Raw genomic sequence first — 22,362 nt, forward strand, 5'->3', positions numbered from 1 at the left:
AGGTGGTCACATGTAGGAGTTGTCAGAGACTGGGTTTGTGTTTGACTCATTTAAAGTATTTCGTGGATTGAATTTGATTGGACCTGACTGGGTTCGGATTTGACTCATTTAAAGTATTTCGTGGATTGAATTTGATTGGACCTGATCCATTTATAATGAATTTAAATTCTGGTATCATATTTTCCAATATCGATTTTATCATTTTTATGAATACTTGTAGTAAATCTGTGAACCTCGGGGCTCTAATCAAATTGTTCGACTTAGCCCCGCCACTAAGTTGGGTTTAACTAACCATTTAAAACTTATTTGACTTAAAATTTAAGAATATAAACTAATATATATATTAGCCCTAAACTTCATATTATTTACACCTATATGGTTACACTCAAGTTCAAATAGAATTATATTCTTATTAAAATTCCAATAATGGATCATGTTCCAAAGCATGAAACATGAGGGGATGGACAGTGGGGTGTGCTATTTGGGAGCCCATCCGAATTTGAGTCTACCAACGAAACACGTTCTAACTAATAACCATCTACCATAATGATCTTACACCACACATGCGGATCTTACTTTTATGGATCTTGATGGATTTCCAGTCTCATGGTGAGATGTGTGGTATTGAATCAAGTTGATAGAAGATAAAAAGTTTGGAACGTATTTTGTTGATAGAAGATCTCAACTCTCGAAATTTGGCCTGAACCGGTCGGTCCCAAGACGGATGAAGTGGACCCAAGTTGCACTCCCGGTCGAGTTTGAAGTTAATCGGTTAATCCCCACTATACCAAGCTCGATATCCAGTTATCCATTTAACTATCTGACAAGAAAAAAAGAAACGGACAAATACGGATATTAACCCTCTCCTTCAATGCAGCCGTGCGGCTGTGCCTTTCTCTATGCCCAAAAGAAGACAAACTGACAAAGGAGTGGCATCCACTTGATTATTGCACGTTTGGAGGGCATTTTTGCAAGCTCAACCCTATACGAGCGGTGCTCGGTCGGTCTCTCTCTGTGCTTGTTAGCTTTGCGCCTTTGCGCCTTTGCGCCACAGGGGAAAACAGAATCGAGTGAAGTTTTGAGGCCTCCGGCAGTCTTCCGGTTCCATTACTTTACCCATCTCAAAGCCATGGATTTGTGCGGAGGGATCAGATCAAGAAGGGTAGCATTAAAAGCTATTGTCACACAGAAAACAGGAGGAGGAGGAACAGAGATGTCGTACGGCGAGACAACGGACGAGCAACCGCTAAGTCCAGCCGCCCGTATTTTTCGCGAGCCTAACTTTAACTGCTACATCATTGCGATCATGGGCTGCAAGACAAAAATTGATCCCGACGTTATCAAGGCTGGTTTGGAGACTACCCTGCTGAAGCACCCTCGTTTCTCCAGTATTCAGGTACGCTCTCTGTAAACTTGCTCTTCTTTCTTCTTATGACAAATTAATCAAACACTCTCCGCCTTCCTTCGTTCGGACTTTGGATTGGAATTCCGTTTTCTTTTATCATCTTCCATTTTCTTTTTTCAATTTCTCTAATCTTTTGCTTGAATCAATTGATGGTACATTATAGATAAAATAATTTACTACAGTCCTCCCAAAAAAAAAAAAAAAAAGAAATGTAGCCGTCCTCCATTTATTTGGGGTTGGCACTTGGTAGCTGGCAGTAGAGAGTAGTGACCAATCAAACTAATGGAAAAAAGCATCAAACTAGGCAGCCTGCCAATCAAACTAATGGAAAAAAGCATCAAACTAGGCAGCCTGTGATTTTCTTTTCTTTTATACTTGGATGCGGACTTTGTCAAAGAAATCCCTGGTTAACCAGAAAAATGAGCAAAGGAGATGCTTCCATTGAAGACTGGAATAACAACTTTTTCTTTTTCACCGTCTTGTTCTTGTTACTTGTTTTTCTTACATGTCTTCTGGTTTCTGCAACTTTCCTTTCCATCGTCTGCCATGGCTCCAAGTTTCCTAAATGTTAAAACGTGTCTCTTAGGCGACTTCAGTAATTCAGTTCAGAGATCAGAATCAATAAATATATAATAAAAGGGTGATGGGGAATCACTTGCAGTACGACCGTCCGCAATACCTATCCGATAGTTGGCCCTCGCGATTCACACAAAAAAACGACGGATTTTCTCCAAACATTTTCCCGTCGAAACTGATGGGGTCTCAGAAACCACAGTATAGCCAAGCCACAACACAGTTGAGTTGTGGACTTCTGGTCTTTTTTGGTAATAAAAACAATAAATACAGCTCTAGTCCCCAATCCATTAATCCAACGATTTCTGCAAGCCGTTTCTGTGGATCTCGTTTTGCCAAATTGTTTTTCTTGTGTCAATTTTGGGGACACTTTCCCGGTTTGCCACTTTGCCTTTCGAGAAAAATGCAAATCTCTATATTCCAAAGGCATCAACGTTCAACAGCTTCCCATCAATGACATCACAAATTTCATAAATATCAAAATACCCCATCTGGGTCCAGATACACAGTTGGGATTTGAGAAAATTTATTTTTATAAATTAAAAAGGAATGAATTAATATCGATTTTTTAATGAAAAATACACTTTTTTAATGAAGAAGATTTCTTCTAATAAATAGGTTAGGTTACTGCAAAACCTAACCTACCTAACCCCACATTTTGTTATTTTTCCCAAAATTTTGAAAAACTATTTGTAGTGTAAATATTAAATCAGTATAATTAAATGCTTTGGTCCATATTTGTGGGTGTACAATTTCACTGGTATGCTTTTAGTTTTTTTACTTTTACACCACATTCAAATGCATAGGAATGGCAAAGGGGCGGGGGTTCACGGCCGTATCATATTCTTCGTCCCCGCCCCCGATTCTGAAATTAACCTTATTCTCATCCTCGATCCCCATCGTAGATAAAACTGGACCTCCATTCTCCGATTCCTAACGGGGATAGGTTCTTTGTAGCGATACAAATCCCTAAATTCTTTTAGATAATAGTATTTTTTTTGAAAAATGAATTTATTTAAAATAAATAAAATTTTTAAATTATAAATAATATTTTAAATATGTTTTGATATATATATATAAAATCGGGGTTGGGGTGGGGTGGAGTGCAGTGGGGCGGGGGGAGGGGGGGGGTTCACGATCGGATCATATTCTTCGTCCCCGCCCCCGATTCTGAAATTAACCTTATTCTCATCCTCGATCCCCATCGTAGATAAAACTGGACCTCCATCCTCCGATTCCTAACGGGGATAGGTTCTTTGTAGCGACACAAATCCCTAAATTTTTTTAGATAATAGTATTTTTTTTTTGAAAAATGAATTTATTTAAAATAAATAAAATTTTTAAATTATAAATAATATTTTAAATATGTTTTGATATATATATATATATATATATATATAAAATCGGGGTTGGGGTGGGGTGGAGTGGGGTGGGGCGGGGACCTCAATCCCCATCCCCGATTTAATGGGGTTGGGAAAGTCGGGTCCCCGTTCGGGATGGAAAAAATTGCCATCCCTATAAATGCATCAATTTTAAAACTTTATTGCACCAAAAACATCTTTTCTCATTCAATGGAAAAGACACCATGGCATGGTATATTAATCAAATGACTTGGACATTTGCACATGCAAGATGGGGAGAGAGAAAATGATATTAATATATTTTTTTAAAAGAAAATAGTTTTTATTTTCTTTCTTTTTTTTGAAATAACAGTTTATAGAGGAGACTCAAGTAACGTAATTATGAATTCTTAAGGGTAAATTTCTTAAATTACCCTTATGGTTTAGTTAACTGGCTAACTATACCCTACCACTACTTTCAAACAATTGACTAGATTTACCCTTATGCATCCGTTAACTTTCCGTTACATGTGACATCACTTGATTGATATATTTGCCAAAATTTTCTAAAATACCATTTTCACCTCTATTCTTAAAAATACCCTTTGACCTTTGTTTCTAAAATGTCATTTCTAAAATACCCTTTTCACCTGACCCCTATACCCGATTATGGTACTGCACTAGGTGTTGGATCGGACTGTCTTTGATATGCTAATCAGTGAGATCCTTAGCGGGGGTTAAAACCTGGGTATGTTGGGACAATCTGTGAATTCATCAGAGTGGGTGATCATAGTGACGGGATCAACCCCTTTGTCGGACAAAGGTAATGATCGGGGATGCACTCTCACTGATGGAAACCAAGCTGCTGGCAGTTGATTTCAATCGTTGGAATTTTGTTTTGCAAAATTTATATATAAGATATATAGATATATACGGTTTCAAAATGTTTGCAAATGGTTTTAATTCCCGGAATCCATGTAAATAGAGAGTGCAACATTGTTCCTTGCAGCCGAGGGAGAGGTCCTCTTTTGTCGGGTAGTGCTTAATCATTATGGGCTGAGAGGTTAAGTATAAGGCCATTTAGGATAATACCTGATGGGCTAATCTTGCATCTGCCCAGAGTCCCTAGGCTTCCCAGTGAATTCGGCTAGGCCTTGTAACAGAGGCTGGGCCGAACCCATGTGGCTGGTGTGTAGATCAATGCTTGGGTCCCATGCCATACAAAAATGCCTAACTGGATAGCAGTTTCGAAGGCTATTGAGCACTTATTACTTAATGGACCTAAAGCCCATTTCGATCTGTGCTGATTTGATCAGTCAATTAAGGGGGCAGATCTGAGATTAGGTTGAGTCTAAAGCTAATCTAATCTGCAGATAAGATTAAGAAGAATCCTAATCCAAATACAGATTTGGATAAGGGCAACTCCTGATATGATTAGGAGGTTTTCTTAATCATTAAGAAAGAAGAGGAAAACCCTAATTTCACTTTACTTGAATTCGAACCCTAGGTTTTTTCAGTAGACAACACTGCAATTTGAGATAGGATCTTAGACAACTCTAGAGAAGAAAATAACAGTTCGCCATCTTCTTCTCTAGCATTCTCCTCCAGTCGCCATCATCTTCCATCCTCCGATTCCTAACGGGGATAGGTTCCTTGTAGGGACACAAATCCCTAAACTTTTTTAGATAATAGTATTTTTTTGAAAAATGAATTTATTTAAAATAAATAAAAATTTAAATTATAAATAATGTTTTAAATATGTTTTGATATATATATATATATATAATCGGGGTTGGGTTGGGGTGGGGCGGGGACCTCAATCCCCATCCCCGATTTGATGAGGTTGGGAAAGTCGGGTCCCCGTCTGGGATGGGAAAAATTGCCATCCCTATAAATGCAGCCTAAATAATGTCAGTTTTAAAACTGTATTGCACCAAAAACATCTTTTCTCATTCAATGGAAAAGACACCATGGCATGGTATATTAATCAAATGACTTGGACATTTGCACATGCAAGATGGGGAGAGAGAAAATGATATTAATTTATTTTTTTAAAAGAAAATAGTTTTTATTTTCTTTTTTTTGAAATAACAGTTTCTAGAGGAGACTCAAGTAACGTAAGTATGAATTCTTAAGGGTAAATTTCTTAAATTACCCTTATGGTTTAGTTGATTGACTAAGTATACCCTACCACTACTTTCAAACAATTGACTAGCTTTACCCTTATGCATCCGTTAACTTTCCGTTACATGTGACATCACTTGATTGATATATTTGTCAAAAATTTCTAAAATACCCTTTTCACCTCTGTTCCTAAAAATACCCTTTGACCTTTGTTCCTAAAATGTCATTCCTAAAACCGCTCCGCCTCCATCTCCGGGTCTTCGTCTCAGTCTAATTTCTATAATAGCAAAAGTTTTATCTGGAGGGTATGAGTGGATGTCTTAAACATGACAATGAATACAACAATCAAGCGAAGGTTGAGCGAACTTTGATGGTGAATGAACTTTTTTCTTTTATAGAAACAAAAGGTGCTACACAAGACGGGGGTAGCACACCCTACAAAATCACCAAAACAAATAGAAGCTAAATCACTAGGAAGGGAACAGAGATTGAGAGAAATGACACCACTAGACAAAGAATGAGCCTTGCTTGTCAGCCAGTCCATCGCTTGATTTGCCTCCCGATATACGTGCCTGTAGCAAATTCTATGTTCCATCTTTTCCTTCATCTACCAGTAGCTTGAGATTACATTCCTGAGATTCCAAGGAGGGATCAGAACTATGAGACATTTTATAACTAGGTTAGAATCCCCCTTCAATAGTGGTTGAGAACTCGGTGAAGTTCGTAGCCAAATTATGAGCTTCCCATGCTGCCCATGCCTCTAATACATTAATAGAAGAATAACCCAAGTTATAAGCTTTATAATCCAAAACCTTGCCTAAATGGTTTTTTGCAATAGTTGCAACAATACAAGAGCCATTTCTAGTGCAAGATGCATCGAAGTTAATTTTAATTTCACCCAGATTCGGGGGAGCCTAGGAAATACTATTTATTTTCTTAACATCTTTTCTATTATCTGGTTCCCCGTTAACGAACCAAAACTCATTAAGAGATTTAAAGGCTTTGCCGATAATAATTTGAGGGGGGTCATCCTTATAGTTGAAGGTTTTTTGATTCCTATTCTTCGAAATAAACCAAAGGATGAAGGCACATTTTTCTTATATACGAGTCTACTCAACCCCATCTTTATTATGGATTTCAGTCCACCACTTTTCCAAATTCAGACTAGCCCCATCTGAGCTAGCAATGTTGGTATTGACATTTCCCAAATTTGTTTAGAGATTGGGCAATTAAAGAAAATATGATGGATGTTTTCCGTGGAACCACACCAACTACAATCACCATCAATGTTGAGACCTCTCCTTCTAAGGAATTCCTTTGCTGGAAGTCTGTTATTTAAGGAGAGATACATAAACACATTTATTTTTGGAGGACTTTTAAGGTTCCAAACTAGTGAGTTCCAATTCAGGGGGTTAGCATGAGGACAACTCACTCCACATTTTAACTTGTAAGACAATTTCAAGGAGAAGTTCCCACTCGGGTTCAATTACCACACTGTATTATCCTCCTTATTGTCCATAGGAATAAAAATCGATTTGATTTTATTCCAAATTTGAAGAGGGACCACACTTCGAATCTTATTCTCCTTCCACACTCCTCTTTCTTTATCAATAAAACCACTTACAAGATCATTTTCAAGAGAATCCTGAGAAGGGTTTCTATAATCTAATAAGGTGAATCCTCTAACCAAGTTATCTGTCCAAAACTTGATAGAGTCCCCGTTACCAACAGCCCATTTGAGACCCAATTTTAGAAGCTCACTGGCACTAAAAATGTCTCTCCAAGCCCAAGAGGATCCATTCTTTTTCTTAGCTTCCCACAAATTTTCCTTATTTAAATATTTCCCTCTAACAATTTTCACCTACAAATTATCTCCTTCAGTAATAATCTTCCAACCTAGCTTAGCAAGGCTTGCTTCACTAAACCACCTAAGATTCCTTAACCCTAAGCCACCCCAGTTTTTAGGAGTACAAATTCTTCTCCGATTCATTAAATGAAAAGGCTTTTTACCCCTTGAGTTATTCCAAAGAAAATTTCTTTGGGCTTTTTCATTCTCCTCAATATTATTGTTGGGGAGCCTAAAGGACCTCATAATGAATTGAGGCATCATAGAGGTTGCAAAATTTAGAAGGGTAAGCCTCTTAGCAAAGGATATGGCATCTTTTTTCCATCCAACTAGTCTTTTACTCACAATGTCATTCACAAATCAAAAGGTGTTTCTTGTGACCCTTGAGATAATAATTGGAGCTCCTAAATAAAAATTTGATTCAGGCTAAATGGGGATCTTTAGAATTCGAGCAATTATTTTCTGAAATCTATTAGGAATATTCTTAGAAAGTTGAATTGTTGAAATTTGGGCTTTGACCCGAAGCCCTAGAAAACTTGGAAAGAATTTCTTTAATCCTCAGGCCTGTAGTAATTGTGAGTTCAGCAAAAATAATACAATCATTACAAATTGGAGAATAGGAATTTTAGGGCAACCCTTAACAGCTCTACACCCAGTAGGGTTTATATTAGTCTCCGCTTCTTTTCCTAGTTTTCTAGTTAACGCCTCAAGACGAAAATGTAAGGGAAAAGAGGATCACACTGTCTTATACCTCTAAAAGGGGTGAAACTTCTGGAGGGAGCCCCATTTATCAAAATGTGATAGGAAACTGTTTTGATGCATTCCGTTTAACAGGTAAAGTAATGATTATATTAATATCAAATTGAAATTACATCAACGCCCCATGGGAAAACACTTGTATACTTTTTATACACAATTTGTTAGTAGGATATTAACCAAAAAAAATTAAAAAGAAAAATAAAAGTGGCCTATCAAAAGATTTGTTGTATTCCAAACTTTAAAATCCCTATCTACTGATAGCCAAGAACATATATTTCCTTTGATTCCCCAATGATGACACCTTTTGACTCTCCAATGATTGTTAGTGCTACCAAAACAGAACCTGATACGATCAACAGATCCTCATCTATAATCGATTCTCTCAGCAAAACAAACCCATCAAAATTCATTCACTTACTCACCCTTCACCTAATTGAAAAAGTTCAATCTAATGGCCATTTCAATAACTTCAAGAGTAAAAATGTCGAGAGAGTTTGAGATATGCTTGGGGTTTGATTTCTTTTGCTTTTAAACTTTGTGGAGAGAGAAAGAGAGTGAGCTTTTAAAGTTTGTGGAGAGAGAGATTACAGGCTGAGAGAGGGAGGCAATGTGCGCCACTGGTGGACGGTGGAGCAAGAGAGAGGGAGAGATGGAAATCTCTTTGGCGTTGGCCATAGAAGAAAGAGAAAAGAAGCCCGATTTTTATTTCCTTATTCTTCTTCTTTCTTCTTCGTCAACTTTGCCCCTCTTTCTGCAGAAAGGAAGCTTCATCGCTACGAAAATCTCATCTGGTCGTTGACGTCCTCTTCAGTCTTTTGGGTTGCGATGTAGATGCCCAGTTCTGAGTATCTATCTCTCAGATTTAAGATATTCGAACCTTTCGGAACTACTCGGAGATCTCCAACCTCTCTCCGTCGATTTTGGGAACCTTGCCTTCTTTGTTGGCTTTTTCTTCTCACCATCGCACTCATCCGAAAATTGCAGTGATAAATGTCATAGGCAAAGGCGATGGTGCTCCATCTCTATTCTCACGTGTAAATTAAACTTAAGGGAAAAACAAACATTTCAGCTTTTCTTCAATATTTAACGGTAATTAGTAATTTTCTGAAACAGTAAGAATAGCCTTAGACAATAGTCAAATAGTAAGGATATATTCAATCAATTAGTTAAATAATAAGGGTAGTTTAATAAATTTATCCAGTTCCTTAAATCTATTTTTTTTTGACAAATACAGCTAAAAAAAGTGTAAATCTTTTCCCCACAATATTGCCGTCCACAACATCACACAGCACATCCCCGCCATATATTGGAAACATCTCCCAATGGTGACATCATCATTTCTGGAATTACCATTGGGAAATGTTCTCAATACACGGCCTGAATGTGCTATGGGACATTGTGGGGGGCAATCTTGTGAGTGACTGATTTGGTCTCAGCTAAAAATTTTTCTATATCAGACTTATCAAAAAAAAAAAAAACTTTTCTATATCAGTATCTATCAATAGGTATTTCTAAGAAATCTAAAAATCTCTTGATGATTTTATCCAGATCAGATTAGTGCCCCACATGTACTATATCATTGCGCTTTGAAGTATCTCTTGTACTTGTAATGGGAGATATTTTCAATAGATGGCTGGGATGGACTGTGGGGCGTGCTCGTCGGGGTGTCGATCCGAATTCGATTTTATCCTTGTCCGTAATATTCTCTAATCAGCCACTAAAATGGAGCCGAGACTGATGTATACAACTCAAAGTAAATAATTGATTAACGGTCAATTTGGATTATCTGAAATTTTCACCAAACATAACTTAAAGTTTATCTATATAGGTCTTACCTCAAAAGTTAGTTAAACGGTTGCATTTCAGCCATGCAGACAAGAATGGCTTAGCTGAACTGATAGTTTCTTTACGGTCTGTGCCTCTGTGGAGACCAATCATTTTGCTCCACACAAGCAATACTTGTTTAATGATTGTTAACCATATGTAAGGTGTCAGTCGTAATGAGTGGTCCTACACATAAACGTATCAAAAAAATGTACACATATATTGTATTGGCAATTTGATGATGATGACATTACTATATGCCCAATTTTTTATATTTTTATGTATAAAAATAATTATTATTTATTATATTTATTTATTTATTGTTTAATATAATGAATATTTATAATATTAGAGATGTGTTATTTTGATAATTTTTTTGTACTTTATTTTTTTTAAGTTTTATTATTTGATTATGACATCATAGGTTGACTTATTTAACCTAGATGATCCAATGGCTTAACCATAGGGGTGTTCAAATTCGAATGATAATCTGAAAATCAAACCAAATAAACTAGTTTGGTTTAGTTAATTCGGGTATCGGTTGGGCTGAGGTTTTCAACCGAACCTAACTGAAAATTGAACTAGTGTTTTATTTAATTAAGTATATTAAATATTTAATGTTCTATTTAATACTTTATACATATTAATTATTATATTGTCCAATGACCAATTTGGCAATTCCCTATTGGGCGTTGGGTCAATTCTAACTTTTAATTAATAATTGTTAATTAAAATCAAAACTAATTATTACTCGTTCATTAATTTTTTGTGAATAATGGTCAATTTGGCAATTCCCCATTAGCAATGGGCTTTGGGCCCTTCTAACTTTTAATTAAGAACACTTAGTAATTGTTCATTAATTGTTAAATGCTTACCATATTTATGTGGAATTAGGTTCCAACTAAACTCAAAATCGAACCAAACCAAATTGAATTTAGTTAGGGTCAGTTAGTTTGGTTGGAGAAAATGGTCAAACCAAATAACCCGTTAGGTCCTTGACTAATTGTACACCACTACTTAACCACCGCATGATTAGAAGAACATTTTCATTTTTAGGTCAATTAAGAAAACATGGTTTTTATATTTTTTAAAAAGTATTGATAATAATCTAATTACTAGAATTTATTGGTGAAAAAACACCTTAAATATAAGCTTAAATGATTAATAATGTGGGTCAAATACTCTAAATATAGCACATTGTATGAGGGAATTGAATGAAGTGAAAATTAATAGTCATGATCTTAATTTTTAAGAGGGATTAAACTTAAAAATAGGGGTATTTTAGTAAAAGAAATTTCACAAGCTTGTTCATAATTTTAATAGTAGTATAGATAGATATAGATGTGTTAGATTTTTTCACAAATTTTTATATTTCTATATGTATAAAACAATCCTTATACTTATTTTTGTTTAATATGATGAATATACAATATTGTAGATGTGTCATGTGTCCTAAAAAATGAATTGGCACATTTGACCTAAAAAATGAAAGTTGACCCACTATCAATATTTTTTAATTTTTATTATTTAATTATTATAATGAAAGTTGGCACATTTGACCTAAAAAATGAATTGTTGACCCACTATCAAATAGGAAAACAATTTCATTTTTAGTTGATTTTACATTATGCATTTCATTTCATTTTCAGTAAAAACAATTCTTATTTACATATTAGAGACATACCTAATATTATTAATATATTAATAAAATAAATATATTTTTTACTTTTATTATACTAATTTATTTAATTATTGTATATACAAGCAATTTTATACACAAAATTCAAATAAAATTAAAATTTTAAGTTTTTTAACAATTTTTTTTAAATAAATAACTTTGGCCCGATGCACGACCCGACTGGGCCCAAGGGTCGGCCCACGGGCCAGCCTGGCCTGCGGCACGGCATGGGCCCGCACAGGCCTAGGCCGTGGGCCGTGCTAGGCCATCCTCCAAAATTTTCACCAGGGATGGTGGCACGACCCATGATGGCCCGCGGGCCACCCATGGACTTTGCCGTGCCAGCTCGGAATGACCCACTTTACATCTCCAAGTTCAAGCTTGTAATGTCCAACCTAAACCCAACCTGCACTGAAAGTTCATGTATTTGGATTGGGAGCACACTCGAATTGGTCGATCAATCCACACTACGTTTTAATATAAATATATGTATACATGTATGATGTATGCATTATATATATGTGTGTGCATGTGCACATGGTTAGATTGAGCTTTGGTTTGAATAATGTTGGGTTGGGTTTAGGCACTTTAATCCAAATTGAGACCAAGAAGGATTCCGACGAGACAAGAAATAAAAGTAGTGAAGCTTTAAAGTAACTATGATGGTGCGGTAGAAATTAAGAGAAAAAAAAAATATTTGGGGGAAGAAAGAGCGGCAAAAAAATATCCAACCAATATCCTGAAGTTTTGATGAATAATAAAGGGTAAAATCAACCACAGAAAGGTAATATTGGGATATAAAAAAATTCTGTGCATAATGTGATGTTACATGTAAACGGATTGTAATAGAACATTAACGAACACTGGGGAGAATTTTATCAGTTGTCAGAAAATTTGAAATACCTTAAAACCATTTTTAAGCAATAAGGATAATATCTTAAATATAAGATTTGATGAGAGAGAATTAAAGAAAATAAAAAATTATAAATTATATATAATAGATATTTACTTATATTTTTGTTGTAGGTCATAAAGTTAAATCTAAATATATACCATATACCCAATTGCACGCAAGTAAGTGCATAGCGTGCTTACACTATTATTGCATGGATTAAGAAGTAAAGTGATTAGCGTAAGACTCCATAAATAATCGGATGAAAACAACACACGCAGAAGGACGAGATATTTTACCAAATTTTACGTATTATTGACAGAAAATTATGTTATTTCTCTAAAAATAAAATCTGATTATGAGTGGAACAAAGTCAATTATGTCGGAAGATTTCAACTATTCTAATGTTATCCCCCGCTATAGTCGGTGAGAGAGGGCCCCTAATTTGCTCATATGTCATAAGTCATAAATGTCCGATAGAACTGTTTTGGCAATCGTAACCACCACCTTACTAGTTCCATTATGTAAACTCTGAAGTCTGGACATGATTGAATTTGGAGAGTGGCTATTTTTGACTCACTAAGCTTACAAACAGAAGCCCCCCAGAGAAAAAAAAAAAAGTTTCTTTTAGCAAATCTGAAAAAAAAAAAATTGAAGCATGCTTAATTAGTTACGTTATTTCTTGAAAAAAAAAAGCAGGTGGCCAGCGAGGGCAAAAGTGGGGAGATGAATTGGGTTCGAACCAAGGTGGATCTGGACAACCACGTTATCGTTCCAGAGCTGGACCCAAACATGGAGTCGCTCGACCAGTTCCTAGAAGATTATGTCTCCGATCTTACCAGAACTGCTATCGACATGTCAAAGCCGCTTTGGGAACTCCATCTCCTCAACGTGAAAACCTCCGAGGCGGAGGCAGTGGGCGTTTTTCGGATCCACCACTCCCTTGGCGATGGCATGTCCCTCATATCTCTGCTGCTTGCGTGCACCCGTAAGAGCTCCGATGGAGGAGCATTGCCGACGATTCCGGTACAGAAAAGAGCGGCTACAGGGACCTCCGGCTCGTGGTTCCTGTGGGTCCTCTCTTCGGTATTGGCTGTTTTGCACTTGCTCTGGAATTCGACGGTGGATATCTTCAAGTTCTTGGCGACGTCGGTGTTTATCAAAGACACGGATACGCCTCTTAAAGGTGGACGCGGCGTGGGATTCACTCGCAAGCGATTCGTGCATCGGACTGTGAGTCTTGATGATATCAAGTTAGTGAAGAATGAGTTGAAAATGGTAAGCCAGCACTCACCTGAGCTGAGCATTGTTAATTGTTTGCTGGGAGGGACGGAGCCACGATTCTTCATTTGGCTGGGGCCACCGCCTCACTTCTCAAGCTCTCAGCCTTTACACCTCTTGGCTCCGCCCCTGTGTTTTAAAAAATGATTCGGAAACGGAACCGTTCTGGCCACTGATTTCTGGGTCGATGGTCCAACTGTCCGGTTCGAATGGATGATCCATTTTGACAATAAAATTAAAAATAATTAAAAAATAAAAAAGCGGTCAAAACTGTTGAATGGGTTGACGGATTGATGGTTCGGGCGCCTGGATCAATGGTTTGTTGACTTTTTCAACGGTTTTTGACCAGATTCTGGGTTTGTGGTAAAACGGAATTGGTTGCCTAGGCGGTTCCTGAGCCAAATGGTCTAACCGTCCGGGTCAACAGTGGTTCGAAAATATTGGTTTTACTTTTATGTATTGATTTGAAATGACTGTAACGCCAAAAATTAGCTATTCCCATTCAAGCAAGGTTTTTAAAATTGGATCGGACATGAGACCGTTTGAGGACCAGTTCAAGCATCGAACGATCTGACTGTTCAGTTTGAATGGATAGGGATAGCCCATTTTGACTTAAAGCATAAATAAAATAAAAAAGCGGTCAAAAATCATTATCCAGGTCGACAATTTGATTGTTTGGGTCAATTGGTCGGATCAGTTCCTGACCAGTTTTAGGTGAAACAGAATTGGTTACCTAACAATTTCTTGGGACAATTGGTCCGACCATCCAGTCTGGTCCGATTTTCAAACCCTGCATTGGAGTACTCTTTAACTAAAGCCGTGAATCACAGCCTAGATGTATTGATGCAGTCCCACCTCGAACATGGATCAACCTGGATGTCTTCTATAGAAAAGTTGAATAAAATTAGGGCTGTCAGTGGTTGGGTCTATTTGACAGAACTGAGCCAATTGAATTGGTTATGTTGGTTCTGGTTATGTGGTTTTGTCCTGAGTAATAATTAGGTTAGAATTGGTTCTTGTTGTTCTGAATTGTTTTACACCTAATCGATTATATAATTAATAATATATAAGGCTGCATTTGTTTTCGATGTACTTTCAATGCTGATAGGTTTAATATTAGTAAACCGTTGGAACATTTTTAAAGTGTGATAATCGATGTAAATAACACATCAATAAAATTGAAGTAGTGTATTTATATTGATTGTCTATGTAAAACTCAACTGATGGGGTGTGTGAAAATATGGACCAGGGTGGAATTTTACACCGGTGTCTATATTTACACCGAAAACAAATGCAAATAAATGCGAATTGGTGGTGGAGTTTTACATCAATTTACATTTACACTACAAATAAATGCAGCCTAAAGGTCTTTTGGTTCTTTTGTCATCATCATCATCATTATCCATGCCTTATCCCCCAACTATATGGAGTTGACTACTTGAATCCTGTTTTGCCCACAGGATCTCCTCCTCATAAATGGGCGCCTTACACACACATCCACCATGTATTGGGAACATCTCCTGTGAATATTTATTAATAAGTTTGGTAGATGTTTCCAATGCATGTAGGATGTGCGTGTGAGGCACTGGTGAGGCGTCAGTTGTGAGGAGCAGATCCGGTCTCGTTTTGCCAATCTATTTTATTTAAAGTCATATTGCCTAAATTATTTTTTACTACTACACATGTCCTTTTTGGTCTACCCCGGGTTAGGAATGGCAATGGGGCAAGTATGGGGTTGGGTCAATACTCCCCATCCACGACCATAAGCCCTGTTGGGGATAAAAATGACCTTCCATCCCTTATCCTTGCCAAAGATGGATTCCCCATTGGGGATCTGAATCCTCAAAAATTTTAAATTAAAAGCTTTTTTTTAGAAAATAGATATACTTAGAATGAGGGATTTTAATAAGGGTTTTTTAAATATAAAATTATTTTAATTATATTTTGATATATATATGATATAAATAATATCATAATGTATATATTTAATATATATAATAAAGATTGGGGTGGGGCGGGGAATGGAACTCACTCCCCATCCTTGGTCAATTGTCACTATCAATCCCCATCCCCATCCCCAACCCAAAGCCAAGTACTTAGTGGGGATAGGGAAATAAAGGTTGGGGGTGGGGCGGGGAATGAAACTCACTCCCCATCCTTGGTCAAGTGTCACTATCCATCCCCATCCCCATCCCCAACCCAAAGCCAAGTACTTAGTGGGGATAGGGAAAACTGCCATCTCTACCCTGGTCTCTTTTAGTTCCTTCAATTTATAACAAATCACCTCTTCTATTTGACGTTAGTGGTGGTTTTCTATGTACATGACCAAACCACCTTAATTTGCCTTCTCTCATTTTATCACCTATCAGAGCTACTCATGAATTATTGCAGATGACTTCATTCCTAAGTATACATTTTCTAATTTTTTCACTCATCCATCTTATTGTTTCTTGATTGTCCTACACTATACTCCATGGCCTTAACATTTTTTTTTGTTGGTTTTCTTATAATTTTTATTTAAAAGGATAAATTTTATAAATTGCATATAAATAATTTTAATTAAAAATACTTACTTTATCAATATAATCATTTTTTAAAAATTATATTATGAAAAATAAAATTTAAATTGTTATTATCATAGGTAATTATACATCTCAACTATAATAAGATCGAATTGGGTCCGACATAATGGTCCCGATTAATAAATGAGATGGTTGTGGGTCTGTCACACTGAATTGATTCAATTGATTAATAATTGGTTGGGGAGTAATGCTTCCTCTCTTGAATCAGACCGGACCCATTTACACCTCTAAATAAAATAAAAACAGTAAGTTGGTAACCTGTTCAACAGGTAAGATGGGTCAACATTTTAATAGTCATTTGAAATTTGATTATCATCAACATCCTTATAAAGTTCGTGTAATACAAGCTCAATTCAATTGGTTGGGGAAGGATAGAGCCGCTCTGGGTAGTCTGTCAAAGCTTTAACTAACGTATCTTCAAGACACTGAAATAAAGTTCGTGTAACTTTTTTTTGTTTTAGGTAAACAAAGTTCCTGTAATACAACCATACAGGCTCACATGGGCGGCGTTTCAAACAGATCAAATCATTTAAATGTCCGATTGAATGTTGACCCGAGCAAGTATTTTTAACCGGGTCATGATGGGTAAAAACACATGGACCCGGACCCGGACCCGGATGGATAATAAACAATGTTGTCATTGTTGGATTATCCTAATACGCGATCATGAGTGTTTGGTGAAAAATCATTTATTTCGGGCAGTATAGTTATTTTCAAAATGATGTGATGGATCAAGATAAATTAGAAAGGAATTTGGGCTTTTTGAATAAGTGTTTTTTTTTTAGAAACATTTATTTCTCAAATACAAATAAATGATTCTTAATGTGATCCGGGTCCAAAATAAGTGGTTAAATACTTATTTGAATAAACACTTAAAAACAAACATTCCCAAACTTAGCCTAAGATACAAGGACAATACCTATGGACCTGTCTTGGGTGACAATGGACATTTGGCCCCAGTCTACTCTCTCCTAGGCTTATTGGGCTGGGCTACTGGGCTTGGGCCAGTTAAATTGTCGTTGGTCCACGCTGAACTGATGTATCCATTTTTTATCTATTTTGGGTAATAGAAACACCTTACAAAATACAATCCATGTTAAGAAGCTTCATAGCCCATGATTGTCATAGTGTATCCCTCTCTCCTTGCCTATCTATGCATGGAATTATTCAGTTCTGTTTCCTCTTAAAAGTTTATAATTTCTCATATTTGTGAATCAACTTTGCAGACCATAAACGATGTTGTGCTAGGAGTAACACAAGGAGGACTTTCTCGCTATCTCAACCGGAGATATGGTCAGTTCCTCTTTCCATTTTGATCTTTATATTTCATGCAGACGTTTTGGTGTCCATAGCTTTGATAAATTTAGGCAACCCTTCTTGCCAGAAGGTAAATGTGGTACTCATCATCGTCATCTACGCATTTTAAGTGTCGGTTTAGTTCACACTTCACAGTTGGAGTGGGATTCAGAATGATATACCTGTAGTCTATTTGGTTCAGACAGGAAGGGAATGAAAATTGGAATAAGGTAGAATGGAATTTCATTCCCAAAGAAGGGGGAGGGAATAGCCATTCCTTCGAATGGGGAATGCCATTCCACCAGAAATGGGAATGGGATTCCGAATCCATCGAACCAAACAGTTAGCCTATTCTGATTCCTATTCCACACCCCTATTCCCGCGAAGCAACTGAACCCTAAGTTCTAATGTGAATTTTCTGTTTGGTTGAGACTGTTTTGAGTCAAAACAGTAATAAAATGCTTTTTTTTCCCAAGAAACATAAACCGTGGGGTATTGGGGGCGTCAACTACCCATTTGAAAAAAAAAAAACAGTCAAATGACCGAGCATAGCAGCAAAGATGGATATAGACCATCAAATACCCATAAATTCTACCTCCAAAGCAAAGATTCTTTTTTATTGGTTCTATGCTTCTAGAACCATTAGATATGCATCCAAATGTTAATATATGTGTAATTAGGAGCCAATCATCAGAAAACATTTATTTTAAAATTTGACCATCGAAATATTCAAGTAATGATTCCAATACTAAACACAATATTTCCGAAAACAATTGTTCAATGCCTAGTCAGCATAAGTACCAACCAATCAAGTTAGCATTTTGACATGAAATGCCATTACATCTCTAAATGTTTGAGCCTGAAGTGGCAATGATACCAAACACGACCTTAGGGGGGAATGTTAATGTTACTCAAGCAGATTCAAGGACTTGGTAAAGTCTTGGGATTTTAAGAGGTGGGAAAGTTGGTCAATGGGATTCACGTTGACCAGGGAAAGTTTATTTTCCTGTGTATCACTTATTTGGGTAAGTGACACCCATCTCCTATGTAGATAAATTAACTTTTCCATATTGGGAAATTTGCCAACACTTAGATGGGACAAAAATGGCCATTTAATACTGAAATTTTTATGGCTAAAATGGCCATTTTATTTATCTAGAAAATAAAAGAACATGGGTAAATGCACTTACCTGGGAAACATTTACTTGAATAAATAACTTACCGAAAAGTGAACGGGCCTAAGGCTCAGTTTGGGGAGAGTGAAAATACAAATATGTACAGTGCAAATGCAAGGTTTAAAAATACTATATACAAGGTTTTGCGGTGAACATATTTGTTGTCTGTGCAATTCTATGTCTAAGGACCAAGGTGGTGTTGAGCTTGTAATGAACTAATGTTGCAAAAAAGTTCAAAACTCAAACAATTATATATGAAATGTTTTTTTTGATACTTTGACCAAGGTGCATTTATTCCTTTTTTTAAAGCACATGATTTTGATACTTTGATCAAGTTGGTCAGTTGGACCATTTAATATAGGAGTATAGGACTGCAAATGGATGAAATCAAATAGTATATCTAAATGTGGCATTTGTTTATGTTCGAATTTGCATTAGATGTTATCCATGGGTATGCAATTTGGATTGCAATTGAAAATTGAATGGTTTAAATAAGTTAAACTCAAAATGATTAAAAATAACTTGAAAATATGAAAATTTAGTAAAAACACAACATTCAAACTAACCTTAGCAATATAGATAAAATATAAAACTTATATATATATATATATATATATATATATATAAATCAAATCAAACTGGACCATATCAGATGACAAAGGGGTTGATTGGACCCAATTATAAACAGATCAAATTTGTATTCAAATTTGGGCAATTGAATCCGTTTGCAGCCCTTTTTATTGTGCTTTCTTTCCTTTCTCTTCCTTTTTTTCGGTAATGTGCTACACAACAAGGGTATCCCTCCCCAAATCCGCAAACCCCGTCCCTGACAAGGAAGGACTCAATCCCAGGTCTCTGCTACAACAAGCCAAAGACTTTACCAGCAGGCTAGTTGGCACTTTCAGTAGTCTGTACGCTGTTGACTTGGTACTAGGCTTCCCATGTGACACAACTACAACGGTTAAATGCACCCCTGCACCTAATGAGCCCTCTTGTTGGTTATTAAGTATTAGCTTTTGAATAAATCACATACCCCTTTTATACTTAGCCCGACAATTTTTTTTTTTTTTTAAATTCTTTTGGTCGTAGTTTGAGATGCCATTACATTGCCCTTGATATGTCAAGGGTGAATAAGCAAGTACCAAATTGTTCATTGGTAGATTCTGTGGATTGATAGTTTCATAAGCAATAATTAAAAAAAAATTGCATGTATTTCAGCCAAAACATATTAGAAAGTGCAAGTTTTATAAAACAGAATTTGATATCTGTGCTTCTCCCCTCTACCCAGTATTCCAATGGTTCAACAGAATCAGATTTTGCCTTATACATTGTTTTTTTAGCTCTTAGTCTCATTGGAAGATTCTTACATCTAACAGGTGAGAGTAAAATGGATGAGGAAGCAACAAGGAAGAGAAATAATCTTCCAAAACATATCCGCCTGAGAGCAGCTCTTCTTGTTAACATAAGACCATCTACAGGGATCCAGGTAACTCTATGTTTCTTCTCACATGAACTTTCAAAGGAAGAACCATCAACTTTTGACTATTTTCTTCTGTTGAGTATTAAAAATATGAACCATATTTAAAGTCTGTTGCATTAGTGCACTTGCTGCATTGAGTTTCCTAACCATAGTTCTACTGAACTGGTAACTGGATCTGAATCCTGTAATAAAGAGACATCTTTGTGATATATTCAATAACTAGGCTCTAGCTGACATGATGGATAACAAGAGTGAAGCTAAGTGGGGCAATTGGCTTGGCTACGTTCTCCTCCCCTTCAAGATTGCCTTACATGATGATCCATTAGATTATGTCCGCGAAGCAAAAGCCACGATCGATCGAAAGAAGATCTCTCTTGAATCAATGTTCACATTCGTTTGTGCCACAATAATCGTCAAGTCCATTGGCCAGAAGGTATTAACATCTCTATTCCTGTCTTCAATTTTCCTGGGAGATTTTTGGAGAAAGGGATGTCATATGTATTCATTATTAGCATCTTATAAACAATGATTTTTTTCTCCACGTGTTATAGGCAGCTGCTCTTCTATGCCACAGAATTCTGTCAAACACAACAATGTCCTACTCAAATGTTGTTGGGCCAGTAGAAGAAATCAGTTTTTGTGGGCATCCAATTGTTTACCTTGCTCCCAGTGTTTATGGACACCCACATGTAAGTCTTTTCCTTCAAGAACCTTTTTGTGCCTTCCTTATTCAATCAAGTATTGATCAACTGTTTATTAGTATGAGATGGACTAGTTCATTATGCGTTTCAATAATACACTGTCCATTTCAAGTAAGCATTGGGGATTGAGTTTTCTGACTTTGTGGACCTCAATTGCAATTTAGAATTAGTATTGGACCTCAATAATACACTGTCCATCTCAAGATTGTATGTTGACTAAAATCTAATACCTAAATGTTAATAAATATGCAGGCCCTCACCATTCATTTCCAAAGTTACATGGACAAAATGACCATTGTTCTAGCTGTTGATCAAGATGTGATTCCTGATCCTCAGAGGCTCTTGGGTGATCTTGAAGAATCTCTCAAGCTCATTAAAAATGTTGTCATGTCAAGACGTTGAGACATATACCCACAGATTTACACATGCACATGTCTCTTTGTACTTCAACAGGCCAAGTGACAGTCACTGTTTTCATGCTCATTATTGTGCTTGCAGCTCCAGGCTTATTTTCCCTTATCATTGATAGATTAGTTTAGTAGTGACACGCGGTGTTGGATCATGCTTAGGCTGCATTTGGCATTCCTTATTTTAAGGACTTATCTCCTTTTTGCAGTTAAAAACTCTGTGTTCGTAGGGGCATTTTAACTGCAAAAAGGAGATTAAGTCCTTAAAATAAGGGATGCCCAAATGCAGCCTTGGTATCTTAGCCTAACATGAAACCATGCTTGGGGAATTTACCAGATCAAAATGCCATCTGATCCAGCTGAAGCAAATGAATCAACAGAACAACTAAAGAGCTAATAGCTCTGCCTCCAGGTTCTCTGATGATACCTTTTACTCTACAGAACAAAACCATAATTAGAGTGAATTATACAGCTAAACATAATCGTCCTATATCAATCACAGTTAATTTTAAACCAATCGGTGGTAAGGTATAGGTTATTTCATTGCAGTACTGACATTCTTCTGGTGAAGTCCTTGTAATAATATGGTCTGTCAATAGATTGAATGACAGATCCAGGACCCATTGTAATGTCTTCTTTTGGGAAATCAATGGATTGGGGCTAAGACTGTTGGTTATGCGATAATTTCCTTTCACAACCCAGCTGCTGTCTCCAATTATGGGTTTCCTATTGTAACTATAATTAGAATGTGTCTTGTAACATTATAGAATGACAAAATCCACAGCCTTGTGATCAAGGGCTTCTTAGGTTTTGAGAGAGAGGAAAGGAAGAATGCATCTAAATTGGTCTAGGGTTGGTTTTTGGATAAAACCACAGGAAAACTTTTGCTTTCATAGTGAAGAACAATGTTCATCTCTTCATAACAGTTTTTTTCCAGGTGGTCGGACTTTGAACCAATCACAAAAATTGGTTGTTAAATGTTGGCTTGACCTGAACCGG

The 22,362-nt window shown here is 36.5% G+C and overlaps 1 protein-coding gene across 3 annotated transcripts; it reads left to right on the plus strand.

Moving 5' to 3' along the window:
- The first annotated feature begins 941 nt into the window (after positions 1-941).
- On the plus strand, positions 942-21,470 carry LOC104604016 (wax ester synthase/diacylglycerol acyltransferase 11-like). Of its 3 annotated transcripts, none has more exons than XM_088901180.1 (7): positions 942-1,396; positions 13,138-13,719; positions 17,531-17,597; positions 20,152-20,261; positions 20,479-20,688; positions 20,830-20,944; positions 21,209-21,470. In XM_088901180.1, exons 1-7 carry the CDS (start codon positions 1,130-1,132, stop codon positions 21,265-21,267), a joined length of 1,410 nt encoding a protein of 469 aa, XP_088757306.1. In that variant the 5' UTR covers positions 942-1,129; the 3' UTR covers positions 21,268-21,470. The 3 variants fall into 3 exon arrangements, with proteins under 3 accessions (XP_088757306.1, XP_010266525.1, XP_010266526.1); XM_010268223.2 differs by having other exon boundaries at positions 950-1,396; positions 20,807-20,944; XM_010268224.2 differs by having other exon boundaries at positions 957-1,396; positions 13,141-13,719; positions 20,807-20,944.
- Positions 21,471-22,362: the final 892 nt, after the last annotated feature.

This window comes from Nelumbo nucifera, chromosome 3 (genome assembly GCF_055504915.1).
Source record: "Nelumbo nucifera cultivar China Antique chromosome 3, China Antique-T2T, whole genome shotgun sequence".
Classification (NCBI taxonomy): Eukaryota; Viridiplantae; Streptophyta; class Magnoliopsida; order Proteales; family Nelumbonaceae; genus Nelumbo; species Nelumbo nucifera.

Coding starts and splice junctions, on each gene's coding strand:
- LOC104604016 (XM_010268223.2), top strand. CDS start 1,130: ATGGATTTGTGCGGAGGGATCAGATCAAGAAGGGTAGCATTAAAAGCT. Junction 13,720..17,530: donor TGAAGAATGAGTTGAAAATG/GTAAGCCAGCAC, acceptor TCAACTTTGCAG/ACCATAAACGATGTTGTGCT. Junction 17,598..20,151: donor CTATCTCAACCGGAGATATG/GTCAGTTCCTCT, acceptor TACATCTAACAG/GTGAGAGTAAAATGGATGAG.